This window comes from Dermatophagoides farinae, chromosome 3, assembly GCF_024713945.1.
Source record: "Dermatophagoides farinae isolate YC_2012a chromosome 3, ASM2471394v1, whole genome shotgun sequence".
Classification (NCBI taxonomy): Eukaryota; Metazoa; Arthropoda; class Arachnida; order Sarcoptiformes; family Pyroglyphidae; genus Dermatophagoides; species Dermatophagoides farinae.
In genome coordinates, this window is record NC_134679.1 from 6534411 (window position 1) to 6554126 (window position 19716).

The window sequence follows — 19716 nt, forward strand, 5'->3', positions numbered from 1 at the left end:
AAAAAACAAAATCGAATCAGAGTACACACACAGAGAGAGAGACAAATATTCGAAGTGAGAAAAATTGTAAGAAGAGGAGGATCATAATGATGATGATGATGATCACCATAAACCAATACTACTACCCTTAGGTTTTGATGGAAAATTTTTTTTTATTTTTATTTTTTGTGATAGCAGCATTATAATTGATGTGAAAACTCTTGCAAAAAAAAAACTGATGATTTATTCATAAAGAACGTAACACTGTGTGTGTGCATGCACGCAGCATTTCATTTGAACGCACTACCAAAACCACATTTTCCTGTTTCAAATTCAATTTCGATTTCAATTTTTTTTTTGTAATTTCATAAAAAATAATAATTTTGTAAGTTTTGTAAGTTTTTTTTATTATTGAATTGAAATCTTTACAACTGTGTACTGTGTGCATAAAACAGCAGTTTTTCTTGCACCGGTTTAATTATGTATATGCAAGAAAATTTTCTATTTATGCTAAATTATAATAATCCAGGATGAATAGTAACATTGAATGATAAATTATTCAATTGTCATGGCAATCAGTCGGTTTATCTAACATCTTTTTTTATTTTTATTTTTTTAGATTATCACATTTGATCATTGTTCCAATAGATGACGACGGTTTCCCTATAACAAAATCAAGGTGAGCATTTTTTTTTCCATAAGAATTTTACATTATAAAATCAAAGCATAATTAACGTGTTCATGTGTCTTTGATTACCATTCATACACTTGTAACCCCGTTATTATGCAAAATTAATCTTGATCAGTATTTTTACCATCTTTATTGAATCAAATGTGAATTTTTTTTTCATAAATGATTCTTAATGACGAGTTATAAATACTAACATTTCTTTTTTCTTTATATTACGTCAACACAGATTTTGGAACCATTTGTCAATGAGAATGTGGAAGAAAAAAGATCAACAGGCTAAATTTTTATTTTAAAATTGAAAAAAAAATTGAGTTTTATACATTTAAAATTTGATAAATGACAAACAAATAAAGACTTGTTGATGATGATGATAATAATAATCAATGGTGTAATGTATTGTGGTAAACACACACAGAATGAACAACAACAAATTTTCAAACAAAGATTAATTCCATTCCAAATTCACTAAATATAAAAATTTTTTGATCACAAATTATTATGATGAGTAGTAGCAGCGATTAAAGTTTCATTGCTAACAATTGATGATGAACTAGTGATGGCCAAATTATTGATCGTTGTCGTTATTGTTGCTGATGGTGGATAGAAATACAAATCAAAACCTGAATGTATAACCATTCGATAATTGGTATAATTATCATCATCATTATCATAAATGAATGGAATGTTATCCAATAATCCGAAACGTTGTTGTCTAAATGAATTGATAATGGTTAATCGAGGTCCAAAAAATTTGATAATATAATTTGAACCATCAGCTGGTCCAACTACTTGCATAGCAATCAATATGATATCAATAAATTGGCCCAAAAATAGAAAACCTAATGTACAAAATTTGAGCAAACCAATTGCAGGATAACCAAGATAGAAACGATCAATACCAAACATGCCCAAAAATATTGATAATAATAATGTTATCTCATATGAATAGCCATTTGTATATTGACATGGTATTGCTAATTGTATACGTTGTGGTTGTTGTTGTTGATTATTGTTATTCGATTTTGTCGACGGTATGGACAAATTTTTCGATTGTTCATCACAGATTAAACCATTAAGTAATGTACAATTAATTGGTGCTAGATTATTTACTGAACAACCAAATGGCTGTTGTGTATCATCATCGATCGTGATTGGATCACAATAGAATTGACCAATTTTAAGGCTATAACAATCGATTTGAAATAAAGGCATTTGTTGATGATCATCGATTGTTTCATTTATAATGTTGGACGATGATGATTGAGAATAATCTTCAATGGCTAATATATTGACTATGACTATAAAAACAAAATTTTTTTTCACTTGATTAATCAAACAAAATCTTAATTGACGAATTACTTACATTGAATAATGAACATGATGAAGATCCAAGACAACCGGATTTGTTTATGAAAATGAATTTTGTTCGATAATAGATAATGATGATGATGGTGATGAAAAGTGAGGCGTTTCAGCCCGAGTTCTTCCTCTTCTTTCTTTTTCTTTTTCATGGTTAACACTAAAAGTTGGTTAAAACAAAAGTTTTTCAAAGAAAGAACAATGATTAATGTAATACATACATATAAAATAAGCAATCAATAAATTTACCTATGATTTATGATTTATGATTAACAACCACAATGTAAGCAATTGATCAATGATGATAATTGAAATTGATTTGATGAAAACTGATTAGTTGTTGTTGTTGTTGCTGTTGTCTAGTTGAATTTGCTGTCTGTTTATTGGTCGTCGCCGTCGTTACCAATATAATCATTGATTTGTAATCCAATTTTTCGAATGTTTCTGCTGCTGATGACAAATGACACTGATTTGTTTTTTTTTTGCAAAATAATGTGCCAATTATAATAATAATAAATGTAGATCAAAACGATGTGAATAAATGTGTGACTTGCATATGGTTGGTTTTTTTTATCTATGATAAATAGGACATAATGGTTGTTTGTTTTGAATAAAGGGAGATCAAATTTTTTTTTTAATAATATAAATATAGCTCATCGGTTGTAGAGATCAAAAAATTGGATCAAAATTGAAATGAATCCATTAGTGATTGGAAAATAATTTTTGGCATAATTGAAAACCAAAAAAAAAAGAGATGGCCTCTTATCTTGATGATTGAATTGATTGGTTTTTGTGATGATTAATTTTTGGATTTGATTTGCACGATGATTTGTGTTTTTGTCTGCATGTTGTCACACACACACACATCGTCCACTTGGGTTTATATAGCCAAATGTCGTTTTTCACATTGAGCTCATTTCTCAAAGACAGACTTTGTTATTCGATTGTTGTGTTATTGAATTTGAATTTTTCTTTTGTCCGATAAAATTGTTTCTGGAAACAAACAAAACAATGATTTCATCACGTGTATTGAATCTGATTCCAAAAAGTGTGATGCGTCAATCATTGGCACGATCACATGATCATAAAGAAATTGTCTACAAAGGAGCTGTAAGTGTTTTTCATATCCTTCACCCCCACCAAAAAAAAAAAATCCCTTCTAACTTTTTTTTCACTCTTCACAGAATTTTCCATTCGACACATACAATAGCCGTTCATTGGCCATCAAAATGATCATATTCTTTTCTATCCCGTATTCAATACCATATTTGGTTTGGCGACGTCGTTTGGCCCGTAACAAAGGAATCTAAAAAAAACACTATGATGGCTAGGACCGGGTGATTGGTGATTATTAATTGTGAGAAAAAAAGAACTGATGAGATTAAATAAAAAAAACTTGTAGCAAAATGTTCTTCATTATTATCCATTGTGAAATGAAAAATAAAATTTTTTAATCAGAAAAAAAAATCTCAATCAAATTAGTAACCATTTGTGTGGATAGGTGGCGCTGTGTGTATGTATGTGTGTGCCACAGCAGCATGCAAAAAGTTTTTTTGTTTTTTGTTTTGTTTTTTTCAATCAAATCAAAATTCAATTCAATTCATTCATTTATTGGAAAAAAATGTCGACCGATAAAAACCATGATAATGAATTGACAGCCGAACAACTTGCTCATATTGAACGTAATCGACAAAAAGCATTACTACGGCAACAGAAAAAACAACGTGATCTGACCACCGATGAAGTATATCGTTTGGAACGATACAATGAACTTAATGTTCAATCTAGCCAGGATTTTGGTGGCGGATTTTTCGTTGATCATCATGATTCAGATCGGAAAATAAATTCAATAAATAATTCATCATTAACGGCATCATCGACGAAAATAACAATCAAACCGGATACAAGAGAAAATGTTTGCGATGAATGTGATGATAATTTCAGTAATTCATATTTGTTATCAAATTTTGGTGAAAAAATCTGCGATTCGTGTAAAGATTTGAAACAAAAACATAAATTAATCACACGTACTGAAGCTAAACAAGAATATCTATTGACCGATGTGGATCTGGATAAACGTGATCCACCACTTCGTTGTATAATGAAACGTAATCCACGTGTTTATGCTCGTGGTCATATGCGTCTTTATCTTCGTTTACAAGTGGAAGAACGTGCATTGGAAGTATGGGGCAGTGAACAACAGCTGGAAGAGGAACGAGAAAATCGTGATGCAAAACGTGAAGGTAGAAAACGTAAACAATTTGATAAACAAATGAAAGAATTACGTATGCAGGCAAGAAGTTCATTATATCATAAACGATTACAAAGCCAATCACATGAACATGATTTTGGTGATGAACAATTGATTGAGCCGCCACCATCTACTACTACTACCGCTGCAGATTCAGATGGTGAATATTATCAACAAACATGTAAAACATGTGGATTGAAAAAAGTATTTGAAAAATTGTAAATGAATAATAGTTTGTTTTGTATAAATTTGTAAATCTAACTTAATTCAAATTTAATTATTGATTGTAATTTATTAACAAAATTATTTTTTAATAATAATAAATGTTTTCCATATATTCTATCATCATACTACACCTAATTTGGCTGCCAATCCTTTTGTCGTTTTATTCGATTCAATTTCATCCGTATCGGGCATAACTTTATCACAAACATGACGATAAATCAATCCATCACCACCGACATAAAGTATGGAAAATCCATCGATCCATTCATCTTTATATTTTTCCAATGATTCTTTTGCATTCCATAGTTTAAATTTCCAGAAAGCTAACACGATTCGATTACCAGGATACGAAACGATACGCCAACGTATTTTTATGGTAGAATCTTCAACGTGTTTTGTTAATTTTAATACATTGAATGCAACTTTACCATATTTTAAATGTGCACCCATTTTAATCTTTGCTATTTGCCATGCATATCCATTCATACCTTCGGTACGAACATTACGAATATTATCTTCGAATATAATGTTACGATTATAGAGACGAAATTCATGTGGTTTTTGAAAAAATTGTGGCAACTGACAAAAAAAATTTGAAAATGAAAATCCATAAAAATCAAAATCACATCGAATTGAACAACAACAACAACAAAAAACTTACATGATCTGACAGACGTCCACTTAGCAGCAACAATTGTTCTTCTGTTGCTTTTGTTGGATCAATATTCGAATCATTTTTGGATGATGAATTCGAATCATCATTAGGCGATTTTGTCGATAAAATTGTTTGCTTTTCATCACCATTCATTATTAATACATTGTTTGAAATTGATTGAAAATCACTATTTTTATTTCTTTGACCATTTATTTGTTGTTGATGATGATAATATCGCCATGGATGTAATGATGATGTTGATGTTGATGATGATGTATTACATAAAGGTTTCATTTGATTCAATGGCTTTTTGGCCATTGTCATGAATATCGAACGCATCATTAATGTTTGCTGATGACAAGGTATGAATAAAGATTTTGCACCGACTATGGACATTTTTGTTGTTTGTTTAGAGAGAAAGAGAGAAAACACCATTCAATGATTATTCTAATTGGACATAATTTTTCTTGACGCAACACACACGTGTTTCAAAAGAAGATTCCTTAATTTTTCAACGAAAACAATCGATGTGAAACTGTTTTTTTCCTTCGCACGTTGTCTATGACCGGACAAGGACAAGTAGTATGTATTTTATTTTGTTTTCACAACGAAAAAAAAACATCACGGTGTTTGAAGTTCGTATTGTTTTCGATTCCAAATTTCTTTTTTTTCCGGTACATCTGTATCATTCTCAAATGATAATGATGCTTCGTTCGATTAGCAGATTTGTTCTTGTGAATCAAAGACACGCTAATTTGGCTTTGAAACGAAGTGTACATCAAAATCATGTGATGAACACATTAGTCAAACGTTTGGGTGATTTTAAATGGTCTTCATCATCATCATCATCATCGTTAATGATGATTACACGTGGAATTAAAACAACGAGTAAAAAAGATGAAACATATGTCGAAGTTTTTGATCCCGAATATATTAACGAAAAGAAACCAAAAGGTCCTGAAACGGCAGAAGAATTTGCCGATGTTAGCTCACAAAAGGTATGATATTCATATTCGAAAAGCATTCCATTTGATCATTTGTCATTATTCACGTAGAATTGGATTTCATTTGGATACGATGAAGTTGATCAAAAAGAGGATCGTCATTTGGCCAATGCTTATTTTTTCTCATATTTTACACTTGGTTGTCTAGTATTTAGCTGGATCATCTATTATTATCCATACATTGAGTGAGTTTTGTTTTGTTTTGTTTTTTTTTTGATTAGATCTAATTCATTCACCTTGTTTTTTTTGTTTGCATTCACACAGTGGCTATGATTGGGCCCAAAGAGAGGCATTCATTGAAGTTAATCGACGAGAACAATTAGGCCTACCATTTATTGATCCAAATCTTGTTGATCCAGAAAAAATAACATTACCATCGGAAGAAGAGTTGAAAAAATTAAACTTGGAAATTCATCTTTAATCAATTATTATTATATAATTTGATTGTAAATTGTAAAAGAATTTTTAATTTTCAAACAAAAAAAAACAATAAATCGATATGTTAATTATAGTGAAAAATGAATTAAATCCATTTTATTTGGATGAAATTCCGTAAGTAATTCTTGCAAATAGAATGGATTATGTTTATGAATGGATGATTCTTGTTTTTGATAATCACCATTTTCTGGTTCCAATGATAATGCCAGACGCATGAATAATAGATGATCGACAAGGAATAGGAAATATTTCGGTAATCGCCAAATACCTTTAAACATTATATCATTTCGATATGATTCATATTGATCATGCTGGTCAAATTGTTTACAAAATCTTTGGATAAATTTTTTCAAATTCTTCACGATCAAAATCATGATGGATAATTTCATTCGATGATTGTTGGTGATGAAGAAAAGCGTTCAACAATCGAATGTTCATCAAATATGGTTCGGCAAAAACATTTTTTTCTTCTTTTTCGAATAAAACATCATTTTGCATCTGGCCATCAGATTGTTGTTCTACATATGATAATGATTGTGCGAAACGTTTTAGTATCAATTCAAATAGTGCTCGATATCCATTATGGTTGGATTTGATTAACCAATCGATAAACATGTTGATGGTTATATTTGTGGATAAAATTCTTTGATCATCATGGAAAATAATTTCACCAATTTTCAGTGCTTCAAACCGAACATGACGATCTTCATCTTCCAACAATGTCAACACAATTTCGGCAATAAGAATCAATGTTTTAATGTCGTGATCAGCGTTGTTATTTTGTCGTAACCATTGATTCATTTGTTTTGCAGCAATGAAACGAATGTTATCCGGATTTTTAAATGATGTACGTTCCAGTATCCAATGTAAATCTTGTGAAACAATTTCCAATTGATCATCATCATCATCATCATTTGATTCATCGATTTTTGTCGTCAGATTATTATTTTGTTTATCTTGTTTTTCATTGAAAATTGACATAAACAATGGTCTTAGAATATGAAAAGCCGGTACGTATTGAGAATGCTGTTTGAAACGATTATAAAGTTTTTGACGATAAAATTCAATTTCATCTTGGCTACCGTGTTGTTCAATCATATATTTGGCACAATATAAAAGTCCATGATAATGATTCGATTTGATGACCGGGGTCGATTCAAATGAATTGTGTAGAAATTCATTCATTTCTTCGAATGTTGATAGATTTGCCAATGATCTGGCTGCCAACATTCGTATTTTCCAGCAGCGATTTTTTTCAACATATTGAATGAATGATTTTTTCAAACAATTTTTCATTTCAATCAATTTTGCATGTTGATCATCATCATCATGAAATGAATGAAATTGAGCAAATGAAGTGAATGATGCTATCAATGCTAGTACAGGAACTATTTCTGGACGATGATTTTCATATGATGATGATTGTTCAAAATGTTGGCAAATTAATTTCAATAAATTAGGATAACGACTATAAAATTCATTCAATGTTATGGTCGATTCTTCTTCCACCACCACCACCACCGCCACCATCATTGTCATCATCATCGTTGTCCATTGGTTTTGATTTTGTTCGTTTTTTCTGTCCCAATAATCGTGTTATGCATGAACCAAATAACTGTAATGATGCATTACGTATCTGCCAATGAGTGCTGGTGAAACCATTCAAACAAATTGGAAACAATATTTCAGCGGTTTTATAATTCATTTGTGATAAAACTGATGTGCCCAATATTGAACGAAGAACGTGCATTGCATTTGCTTGCGGCAAATCAATTTTCTCTTGCATTGTAACATCATCATCATCATCATTAGTGATTGGTGATTGAGCAATTTGTATCAATAAATCAATAAATTGTTCATACAATGTTCGTGGACAGCTATTATTGTTGGATAATTTAATTTTATCCTTTTGAAATGATTCTGCTTCACCAATCAATACGGATTGGATGATTAATGCCAATCCAGCTGATCGTCGTGTTATACTAATTTTGGATCGTGATTTATCATTTCGTGCGATTACGGCAAAAATTTCTTGTACAAATATTTCCATTGCTGAACGATATGCCTGTAGTACGGATGAATTCGATGCTACCATCTGATGAAGATAGTAATAAATACGCAATAATGATCGTGTGAATTTCGTCAATGAAACACTGCAAGCTTCGATGACACCACGATGACGGCAACGTTGCATTAGATTCACCATACGAATGATACTTTGACATAGTTTTTCAGCTGATAACAGAAGAAAATCACGAATATCCTTGTAATCGGTTCGATTAATCATACAATAAAGTAAATCAGCCGATAATTTGGATAAATTGGCGATTAAAAAACAACTTTCTTTCATATTAAGCCAACACATTGATAGAATCAATTGAAATTCATTGGTCATTGTGAAATCTTTCTCATTATCAAATTCAGTTTCTTTTTGGACAATTTGCCGAATTGATTCACTCATCTCTAAAAATGATGGTGAAGAATAATTTCCATCACCATCACCATCATCAGCTGGATATTCAAAATCAACATCTTCATCGCCGTTTTTTGGCGTCAACAATGCAAGGAAATATTCCAATACATCAAAACACAATTCAATGGTCGGTTCAACTATTTTGTATCGTATATTTATTGGACCGTTTTGGCATGAAGGACTTCATGTCCAATAGATGATGGGCAAGATTATCAAAATCTAAACATTGATTCAATGTTAATAACCAACCATGTAATGGATTCGTTTGTGATGATTTCAACAATTGTTTACGAAATGAATCTGAATAGAATAATTTGTTCGCATTTCTAACCAATGTAAAAATATGATGAATATTTTCCACTGGATTAATTTGAATCAAATATCGACACAATAATCCACCAATATGACATTCTTGATGACGAAACGATCGACCATAATGTATGGATAAATTTTCCACAGATTTCGTGGAAAAAAATTGATATCGATCATCTTGACCAATCACTAATGAAGTTTTAGAATATTGAATCAAAATTTCATTTGTTGACCGTCGAATTTTATCATCTTTATCAATAATTCCATATAGTAACATAAATCGAATTGGAATCGGTTCAATTAGTTCCTGTTGATCATGGTCATCATTTGTCAATAGTCTTCGTATTGTTAAATGATAATCACCACTTTTAATCAACGTTATAATTGCTGCTATAAGATTTAATGCCGTTGATTTTCGTTGAAACGATGAACCAGGTGAAAGTGATATAGCCAATAATCGTAAAGTATTCGATATAAACGATACTAATGGTTTATGTTCTTGATTAATCGATTGTGAATGGCCACCAACACCACCACCATATCGATCACAAAGACAGGTGATGATTTTGAAAAAAAATCGTTCCAATACACGAATCATTCGTTGTCTAAATGATGAATTATCAACATTCAGGTTGTTACGTAAAAATCGTAATATCAAATCGCAGACAATTGGTCGATTTTTTTTGATCAATTTTTCATCAGCCAATAATGCTAAACCTTCCACACGGATCATATCATCTTGATTGGTAAGAATAGTTATTAGCCAATTTATTGATGGCAATTCATATGCTGGTGATGACTCGGTGATTTGACTGTATTTTTCCAAATAAATTCGTATCAGACATACTTGTCCATACGGACAATCAGAAAGTTTTTCCATCATTAAAGACATTGATTGTGGAATATGTTGCAGTGTTGCCGGAAGAATCGATGCCATCATGATGTTATGAACAATCATAAATTGTATTTGATCATTTCGGAATATCTGTGTAATAGGCCGTAGCCATAGTTGTGACCATTTTTCTTGGATATTTCGTTCGTTATTATCAATTCGAGTGGATGAAAGAATCCAAGAAATTGTACATTTATAATAATCAGCAATACTGGTGGTTATGGCTGTTATTGATAAATGTTTAATCATTTTGTCGGAGAAATTGCTGTCCATTTCGAAAGGCGATCCAGGTAATAGCTTAAATTGATCATTTTTTGTTTGTACGGATAAAAATTCGGTTAAAACGGCCAATTTTTTATATTTAGCTTTACTTGTGAATGGTAATTGTGATGCTGATTGGATTTGTTCGATCAATATTTTTTCAATAAATTTTTCATCTTCCAATCGGGTTTGAATGATAAATCTGATTAAAAATTGATAATTTTCTTTCATCAACGTGATGGCGCCGTTTATTGGACTTTCCCATTCACTATCGACAATCGATAATGTTTTTTGTACAATATTTGAGAGGAAATTTTTTAAATTTTTATTATTTAAAATTTGATTTTCAATAACATGCTGATGATCGTTTAACAGTTTAAGATATTGATTCAATAAACGATAAATTTGAAATGTTTGTTTTGTTTCTATACGACATAATCGTATTAATTTCAGAAAAATTTCTGCAAAAATTTCAATTGAATCTTCAATGAGAACATTGAAAAATGGTACACAATTTAAAATTCCATAATAAAATGTTGCTTGACAAAACGATGTGGTCGTTGATTCGATACGATCAATCTGTTGGCGAACATGTTCAACAATGACAATCGGATTTGTTTGTCCGATAATTTGTTGAATTTTGTCCACAAATTCATCATCCTCAATAGATTGGGCAAACATTTGAGTGTAAAGAACAAATGAAATTCTACATATCTTGTCATGATCAATATTTGAACGATATTTTAACGATAAAAATGACATCAATATGAATGGTGTACAGAATGCTGAAAGAATGGCCGTTTCAGGAAAAACGGAATCATCACAATAGATTTTCTGCAGTCGATTCAAACTTTTTATCACATATTTTTCAATTTCATCATCAATTTCTAGTAATAGAGGAGGAGGTATAGATCTCAAAGACGATAATAATTGTCGTATACATTGATTTAAATCTGTGTTTTCCACATTTTTTATTGATGATTCATTATTGAAAAATGATTGAAAACTTGATAAAATCTGTTTGAAATTTTCATTATAAATCAATGTTAGACGTTTGGTTTTTGTAATCAATGATTTTAATTTTTTCCGGTCATCATATTTACGTGATCCAGGCAAGTTGAGCATTTTGTGTTTTTTTTAATTAAAAAAAAAATCAAATTTTTTGAATCAAAACAAAATTAAATTTCAACACGTGTGTGTGTGTTTGAAGAATATTCTCATTCAAATAAAACGATCAAATGATGGTCACACTAGCGACGACTAACGGACAAATTCTGAAAATCATTTTCGAGCTTGTTGACGTTGGCATCATCATCGTCATCATCATCATCAATGAAATTTTGTCGGCTGTCTGTTCTCGAAATTTCTTGTCCGATAAAAAAAAAGAAATTTTCTTGTCATTTTTTGTTTTTGAAATTCCTGATTTCATCATCAACCATCATAATTCGTGAATACGTAAGTTAAAGTTTAATGAAAAAAAACTCATTAAATATCAATCAATCAATCAATTTTATCTGGTGAATTTTTTTCCCACTCTCTCTCTCTCTCTCTCTCTTTTTCTCTGGTTTCCATGTTACCATTTTTTTCTATTCACTTGTTATCATTTGTAATGAATATCGCCCATATGATAATGTAACATTGATAAACAGCGGCGTCATCATCATCATCATTATCATCATCATCGATGGTCGTTTTTTTTTCTTTGTCTATACAACAATTAATCGTATGTTTTTTAGTTGATTCATTTGTTTTTTTTTTGGAATAATTTTTTTCGTTTGTTTATTTCTACAGATTCTATTTTCATGCTGTTATTCCATCGTTGTCACTTTTTCTGTGAGAACAAAAAAAAAAAACGCAGAAACAGAAACTTTGAACCATTTTTTTTAGTGTGTTTTAAATCAACCGATATACGTCAAAATATAGATGACAGCAACAACGCCATTTAGTGTGTGATTCATTCATTCATTCAAATTTTCATTTTTTTTCTCGATTGAAATTTTGAACAATCGACAAATCCATCGACCTTTGTAGCATCAATAAAGCATCAAAAATGAACGTATTTCCAAACAATTGTTGGAACATTAAAACCAGAACCACAACAGCAACAAGAACAAAATGGTAGTAATCAAGATACACCATGGCTTATAACAAGCGCAGCACGTGCTGTTGGATCAATCGCCGGTGTTGGTAATTTGTTTTAACGATATTTTTTCTTTGTCTCTTGTTTCATTTCCAAAAAAAAAAATGGAAAAACTCAACTTCCATAATCATTAACATTAACACAACGACACAGACATAATTATCATATGCATCATCATCATCATCACTTGAATTGATTACAAGGTTTTTGATGCAAATTTTTTTTTTTGCCGTCAATGAATTTGAAATGTTGATGACACTTTTTCTAGTTGAAAAAGTACAGTGCCATTTCGGTTATTTCGGTAAACGAAAAATGACGAGATTAATCGAACGATGAACACACACACACACACACACACACCCTGTATATTTAAATTACAATTCATCATTTTATCATTGTCAAACGATGAAGAAAATTATTGGCATCATCATTGTGTTCAATCATCAAAGCTAGAAAACGAAAAACGAAAAATTTTCGTTTTTTCTTTCTAGATGCAGATCACGTTCGATATCGCTAGGATTTGTAAAAAAAAAAAATTTTTCTTGCTTTCCAAAGAAGAAATAATTTTCACATCCGTGTGTTTTTGTTTTTGTTTGTTTTCAGATCAATATCTTTTTAGTCCTTTTTTTTCTTGTATTATGATGATGATGATGATGACGATGATTACCATTGACTTGACATTGAAATGTCTCATTCATTTTAACATTTGAATAGTAATGGTTTTTTTTGTTTTGCTATCCAATGGAAAATGTCACATTTTCATCTTGGATTTGTTTTGGTTTGTTTTGATTTTGTTTATGTTCTGATAATCATCTTTATCATTGAAATTAGCATTTTTTTTTATTCAAAATGATTGCAATCGATTGAATCACTGAATTTAAAATTTGACAAATTTTTTTTTCTTCAAATTGAAATTCGATGATGATGATTTGGATTTTCTTTGTTCCAACAACAAAAAGATTGATCACTTTACCACATGGTTGGATCTTTAGTTACCAATGATGATGATGATCATCATCATCCATATATATTCGTTGTGTCCTTGTTTTTTTTATTCTTTTCACAAATGTTGTGAATTTATTTCCCGTGTGATACACACACACACAGAGAGAGAGACACTTAAGATTTCTATCTGAAAGAAAAAAAAATTGTCACCACTTTTTCCAATTTCATTCACATTAATTAATTAATTAATTGATTTTTTAATCACTTTTTTTCTGTTCATATATTTAGTAAGCATATTATGTGGTTCATTTTTGATATTGGACATTTTAAATGTACATTGCATATTTAGCGGCGCACTATTGATGTAAGTATCATCATCATTTTTTGTTGTTGTTTGTTGTTGTTTACCTGTTATTAATTATTGTTTTCTTTTTCTTTTTCTTTTTTTCTTAAATCAATAAAAATAAAAATTCGCAGCATCGAAGGCTTTCTAATGATATTGACCGAAGCACCATGTTGTTGTGTATTTTTTGAATTTGCCTATATGCCATCGACATTGATGAATAAACGTCCACCATGGATCAAGGCTACCATTTATTTATTGTAAGTTTTTTTTTGTCTGTTTTTTTTGCAATGAAACAAATGAAAACAAATCAAATGTATCATCATCATCATTAAAATTGAATTTCAATGATAATGATGATGATGGTGATGATCACAAAAAAATAGCTCACAGCTCTAAATCATAATATAAATTCACACCTTTGGCCAATTGATGCATATATGCATGTTGTGAATTAACACACAGACACACAATCTATTGTTGTTTTTCATTATTGAAAAAAAAATCCATGGGTGTGTGTGTGTGTTTGATGAATGATGATCATCCGTTTATTTATTTTCATTTTTTTTTTTTTGGACAACAAGATTATCATTTTGGATACCTTCTGTTGTCCTTTTGTTTTTGTTGTTGTTGTTGTTGTTGTTGTTGCCCAAAATGAATTCAAGGTTAAACAATGACAACAACAACAACAACAGAAACAAAAAACTTTTCCAAACAAATTCCAGAAAAAAATAAGGTGAGATTTTACGCAATTTTTTTTTTGCTTTTATACAACAGTGTAACACAAAAAAAAAAATTTATTAGTCACCATCGTCATCATCAACATGATGATGATTTTTCACATTCATAATCGTCTTAGCAATACAATCCAATCGAATTCAATTCAATAAAAAGCCATAAATCTTTACATTATGGCTGTATTTTTTTTTGTGCTCCTGTTGGTTCTATTCAAAGTAAAAAAAAAATTCTGTAAAAATTCGTGATAACAAAAAAAAAGAAGAAGTAGCGAATGAAAAAATCAAATTCACAAAATCATTTTTCATTTATTAATTATATGGAAAATTATGCTTTTTCTTCTCGGAATTTTCTTTTGCATATTTTTCCGTTCATCATCATCATCATCATCATCGACAACATCAACATTGACCGTGTCTGTGTGTGTGTGTGTGTTTATCGATGACGATGATAATGATTTTGTTAGATAATAAAAAAAAAATGAATGAATAATTTTGTACAACTTTGCTGTCCCCCCTTAGTCATTTTGAATGTGTCATAATCATTAGCAAATTCAATTTTTTTTTTGATTTTTATGACCCATGTTGGTTGTCTCTCTGTATGTGTGTATGTGTTTCGTGCTATTTGGCCATCTAGTCATTTTGAATTAGTTTTTTGTTGTTGTTGTTGTTGTTACGATAATCTGTATGCTAGTGTGTGTGTGTATGTGTTGGATGAGCAGAAAAACCACCATGTTACACCATGAACAATCAAATATTGACAATTTGAAACTTAAAAAAAAAAAATTTTCTCTTTTAGCTTTGCAGCCATACCTTTTTTCTGGTGTACAGGTGTTAGTACATTTTTTTCATCCGGTCTGATTATGGCAACCAGTGCACTATATCTTTTAATGGCATTGGGTAAAAAGTAAGTTCAAGTTTTTTCATATTTTAAAATCATCATGTTAATCACGCAATTTCACGATAATTTTTTTTTGCATTTTACTTCCGGTAAACTTGTGTACATTTTTTTCTTTTTTAGAGCGAATCGTGAAGAAATGATGGCTAAATCATCACAGGCTGGATCATCATCATCTAATAGTAATGGCAATCGATCAATACCAACGGCGCCTACATCAATTCTGGTACAGAATGAAGAGGTTCCAGTACCAAGTGGACCTGGTTTTGGTGTTGTTGGTGGTGGTAAGAATCAAGTTTTGTACTGAAAACAAATGAATCAAGAATAATTTTCCAAAAAAAAAAAAAATCAACAACATTTCACCACAACCATAATTATATCATCATCATCATTCAAGGCCAGATCAGGTGTGTGATGAAATCATCGTCATCATCATTTTTTTTTTAATTATAATCTCATTTCATTATGGGGATTTACACGAATATTGCAATGAACAGAAAAAAAACAAACAAACAAAAAACTTTGAATCATCATTAACCACCACCCCCCTATATAGGATGTTTATGTTTTTTTTTTAAATTTTGAAACTAAATCATTTCTTTTCATTTTTGTAAATAAATTGGAATTGAATAAATCTTTGATTTTGATCATCATGTTCATTATCTCACATTTTTTAATTATATGCACATATTTATTATGTGCACAATCGATAATATCGATATTTTGTGTTTATTATGGTTCGATTTTTTTTTGTTGTTGTTCGATTGTTGAAATTTTTTGTTTTGTTCGTTTTGTTTATGTGGATCCATCAGACAAAAATTTTCAATCGGTCAAAAAAAAAAAAAATCAAAAGCCATGGCGTGAAATCAAAAAAAAAAAATGTTTCAAAATGGATCAACAGAATAGTAAAACACATAGTGAGATTTTATGACTTTAACTCTCATTTTTTTTTAATTTTTATTTTATTTGAATTTTCAGTAATTTTTTACGTTTGAAGGTCACACGCAGTCAAAATTCTATTCACATCATTGTCGTAATGATCCGAAAATTCGTCTTGATTTTGAAATTTTTTTTTTAATCATCACATTTTCCAAGAATCAAAACTATAAAAATTCAAATTTTTTTTTTCTTTCACCCATCACCCATTATCATCATCATCATCAGTCGAATTTTTATTGTCGATGAGGGAATTTCAATTCTTTCGATTAATTAAACATAAATTGTCATTGACAAAAAAAAATGACAAAATCAAGGTAAATAGATCCAATTTATAACCAAATTATCAATAACTACCACCATATCACCACGATCATCATCATATTATCATCAATTGCCACTTGTTGCTATCGAAAGAGATAGAAAGAGAGAGAAGGGAAAAACGTGCTTCTTGTTTTTTTTCCGGAAAAATAATACCACCACCACCAACAACAACAACCATCAATGGATTATTTTATTTCGTATTTTTTTTATTATTTTATTTAAATGTAAATCAGTTTTTTAAACAACGAAAAGTGAACATTAAAAGCGTGTGTGTGTGTATATATTATAAAGATCTAAGAACTTTAACCTAGAGAATATCGAAACAACAACAAGAAATGGGTGGAAACGAAATATCCATTCATGAATTATCATCGATTCAATACTTATATGTTATATGTTCCATCACCATCATCATCATTTAAATTGATTTCAATTCTCCGCCCAATTCACATTCAATGTTTATTCGTTCTTCATTTTTGCTGTATGTGATTGCGTGCATTTAAATTATTTATTACAACAAGTGATAAAATTAAAAAAAAACGAAGATGAAATGATTTCAAATGGATAAAGAAGAGCCAAAGATTTGTTCGGTGATTGTCTATATAAATATGAAAATTGATAATCGAAAATTGTTCACACTCATTCCATCCACAAACGAACGATAACAGATCATATTCTTGAATCGAATCTATTCTGTGTGTGTGTTCGATTTTTTGTTTCATCTCATCTTTTAGTTAGTGTTCTCGTGCAAGTGTGTGTGTGTGTGATTGTTTGATACAAATTAATTGATTGATCATCGTGTGATAAAATAATATTCTATCGATCCAAAATGAAATTCAAGGTAAAAAAAAATTCCATAAAATTTGTATTGTTAATTTTTTTTTTGGTTCTTTTGATTCATTCAATAGATCATATTGGCTTTGGCGTTGATAGCTTTGCATGAAACCAGTGCTCAAGAAGAACCACATCCAGCGCCAGAACCATATACATTTTCATTTGAGTATGTGATTTGTTAATATCGATCCATGTGATATTTATTTTGTTTTATTATTTTTTTACAGTTCTGCAAATGATGATGGAAGTGGCACTACTCGATCCGAAACTGGTGATGCTAATGGTCAAATTACTGGTTTCTATATAATCAAAGGTCTTGATGGACAAGATCGACGTGTTGATTATGTTGCCGATGAAAATGGTTTCCGTGCTCAAGTTACTACCAGTGAAGTTGGTACCGTTTCACATGAACCAGATTCAGCTGTCTATAATTCGAATGCTCCAAGTATTGAAAATTTACAATCATTGTGGGCACAAGCCGGTGGAAATCGTGAGCAATATTTCACTTTAGCTAGCTTACCGAATAGTATCGGTACTGGTACAGGTGATGCTGCCGGGCTTGCCGGTACTGGGCGTGGCAGAGGAGCCTCTGGTGTTGGTAGTGCTTCCGCAACTTCATATCGATCTGGTTCCGCTGCATTGATTACTGGCCTTATTGGTGGTGCTTCCGGTGGCCGTGCTGCTGGCGCATTGATTGGTGGTGGGGGTACCGGTGGTGCAGGTAGTGCTTCTGCAAGCTCATTCCGATCTGGTTCCGCTACATTGACTACCGGTCTTATTGGTAGCGGTGCAGGTGGTTCTGGTGGAGCATTGATTGGTGGTGGTGGTTCTGGAAGTGCTGGTGGCGCTTCCGCAAGCTCATTCCGATCTGGTTCTGCTACCTTAACTACTGGTCTTATCGGTGGTGGAGCCGGTGGCCGTGCTGCTGGTGCATTGATTGGTGGTGGGGCAGGTGGTGCTGGGGGTCTTATTGGGGGAGGTGGCGGCGGTGCTTCTGCAACCTCATATCGATCCGGTTCCGCTACATTGACTACTGGTCTTATCGGTGGTGGAGCCGGTGGCCGTGCTGCTGGTGCATTGATTGGTGGGGGAACAGGTGGTTCTGGTAGTGCTTCCGCAACTTCATATCGATCCGGTTCAGCTACATTGACTACTGGTCTTATCGGTGGTGGAGCCGGTGGCCGTACTGCCGGTGCATTGATTGGTGGTGGCGGTCTTATTGGCGGAGGTGCCGGTGGTTCTAGTGGTGCTTCCACAACTTCATATCGATCTGGTTCCACAGCATTGACTACTGGTCTTATCGGTGGCGGTGCAGGTGGTGGGGCTCAATTAGTCAATCAAGAAGGTTTCGTCTTGGTTCCAGCATCGGCTGCCCGAAGTGCTGGTTTAAGTGGTCAAGCAATTAACACTGGCTATACCACTAGCTATTCAACTGGCGTTGTGCCAATTCCAACCGGAAATATACCAACCATTCCAATCGTACCGATCGGTGGTGGTGGTACTACAACCACAACAACATTACAAGCACAACCATCAACAATACTTACTACTGGATCATATCAAGCACAACCATCAACAATTAACACTTATTATACTAGCCCAATTACGACAAGAGAACAATATAGTTCTTCTAGCTATCGAATTGTTCCAATTCAAAAAAGAAAGTAAACACAGAATCCACCCACACAATGATATGACTATAATCCACATTACAAATTCATTTTTTTTGTTTTGTTTTGTTTTGGCTACATTGTTTCTCATCGTTGGTTTTTCGAATAATTTTTTTATCTGATTGTTTTTTTTTTCGATTGAACTTGGTATTTTGATTTCGAAAATAAATGTTGGCAAAAAAAAAAAAATATCGAGCAGAACAAATTCCAAAGATCGTGCGTTATTCGCACAACATATCGCAAATTAATTAATCAACACATCATGTATCCTGATCAACATGGACAAATTTCAAAGTTTTCATCGTTGCCAAATGATTTGCGGTTTTTTTTCATTTCAATCATTCGATTACTA

The 19716-nt window shown here is 31.5% G+C and overlaps 8 protein-coding genes and 1 long non-coding RNA gene across 10 annotated transcripts; 6 read left to right on the forward strand and 3 right to left on the reverse strand.

The window, feature by feature from the left end:
• The first annotated feature begins 262 nt into the window (after nucleotides 1-262).
• LOC124495162 (uncharacterized) lies at nucleotides 263-1213 on the forward strand. Of its 2 annotated transcripts, none has more exons than XR_012832130.1 (2): nucleotides 263-373; nucleotides 599-1213. It is a non-coding gene; the product is annotated as an uncharacterized LOC124495162 (long non-coding RNA). The 2 variants fall into 2 exon arrangements; XR_012832129.1 differs by having other exon boundaries at nucleotides 263-364.
• Nucleotides 942-2869, reverse strand: bisc (TM2 domain-containing protein 1 biscotti). Its single transcript, XM_047058466.2, has 3 exons — nucleotides 2279-2869; nucleotides 2034-2189; nucleotides 942-1968 (listed from the first exon to the last, which is right to left on the reverse strand). Exons 2-3 carry the CDS (start codon nucleotides 2179-2181, stop codon nucleotides 1157-1159), a joined length of 960 nt encoding a protein of 319 aa, XP_046914422.2. The 5' UTR covers nucleotides 2182-2189; nucleotides 2279-2869; the 3' UTR covers nucleotides 942-1156.
• Nucleotides 2870-2911: 42 nt separating this feature from the next.
• LOC124495158 (uncharacterized) lies at nucleotides 2912-3496 on the forward strand. The gene is made up of 2 exons (XM_047058495.2): nucleotides 2912-3139; nucleotides 3214-3496. Exons 1-2 carry the CDS (start codon nucleotides 3041-3043, stop codon nucleotides 3337-3339), a joined length of 225 nt encoding a protein of 74 aa, XP_046914451.1. The 5' UTR covers nucleotides 2912-3040; the 3' UTR covers nucleotides 3340-3496.
• Nucleotides 3497-3547: 51 nt separating this feature from the next.
• Xpac (DNA repair protein complementing XP-A cells homolog Xpac) lies at nucleotides 3548-4630 on the forward strand. The gene has a single exon (XM_075729433.1). It carries the CDS (start codon nucleotides 3549-3551, stop codon nucleotides 4500-4502), a length of 954 nt encoding a protein of 317 aa, XP_075585548.1. The 5' UTR covers nucleotide 3548; the 3' UTR covers nucleotides 4503-4630.
• LOC124495150 (uncharacterized protein C6orf136 homolog) lies at nucleotides 4514-5737 on the reverse strand. The gene is made up of 2 exons (XM_047058488.2): nucleotides 5167-5737; nucleotides 4514-5084 (listed from the first exon to the last, which is right to left on the reverse strand). Exons 1-2 carry the CDS (start codon nucleotides 5593-5595, stop codon nucleotides 4626-4628), a joined length of 888 nt encoding a protein of 295 aa, XP_046914444.2. The 5' UTR covers nucleotides 5596-5737; the 3' UTR covers nucleotides 4514-4625.
• A 17-nt stretch (nucleotides 5738-5754) lies between these two features.
• NP15.6 (NADH dehydrogenase [ubiquinone] 1 beta subcomplex subunit NP15.6) lies at nucleotides 5755-6683 on the forward strand. The gene is made up of 3 exons (XM_047058479.2): nucleotides 5755-6158; nucleotides 6216-6349; nucleotides 6429-6683. Exons 1-3 carry the CDS (start codon nucleotides 5856-5858, stop codon nucleotides 6583-6585), a joined length of 594 nt encoding a protein of 197 aa, XP_046914435.2. The 5' UTR covers nucleotides 5755-5855; the 3' UTR covers nucleotides 6586-6683.
• Nucleotides 6562-11990, reverse strand: LOC124495092 (tRNA (32-2'-O)-methyltransferase regulator THADA). The gene is given in 3 exon segments (XM_075729434.1): nucleotides 6562-8099; nucleotides 8146-9216; nucleotides 9218-11990. Coding segments are annotated over 3 exon segments (4692 nt in total). The 5' UTR covers nucleotides 11666-11990; the 3' UTR covers nucleotides 6562-6926.
• Nucleotides 11991-13355: 1365 nt separating this feature from the next.
• On the forward strand, nucleotides 13356-16250 carry LOC124495148 (calcium channel flower). Its single transcript, XM_047058487.2, has 5 exons — nucleotides 13356-13458; nucleotides 13914-13989; nucleotides 14103-14228; nucleotides 15502-15609; nucleotides 15724-16250. Exons 1-5 carry the CDS (start codon nucleotides 13422-13424, stop codon nucleotides 15905-15907), a joined length of 531 nt encoding a protein of 176 aa, XP_046914443.2. The 5' UTR covers nucleotides 13356-13421; the 3' UTR covers nucleotides 15908-16250.
• Nucleotides 16251-16855: 605 nt separating this feature from the next.
• Nucleotides 16856-19553, forward strand: LOC124495116 (uncharacterized). The gene is made up of 3 exons (XM_075729432.1): nucleotides 16856-17701; nucleotides 17769-17860; nucleotides 17922-19553. The coding sequence occupies exons 1-3, from the start codon at nucleotides 17690-17692 to the stop codon at nucleotides 19360-19362; spliced, it is 1545 nt and encodes a 514-aa protein (XP_075585547.1). The 5' UTR covers nucleotides 16856-17689; the 3' UTR covers nucleotides 19363-19553.
• The last annotated feature ends 163 nt before the right edge of the window (nucleotides 19554-19716 follow it).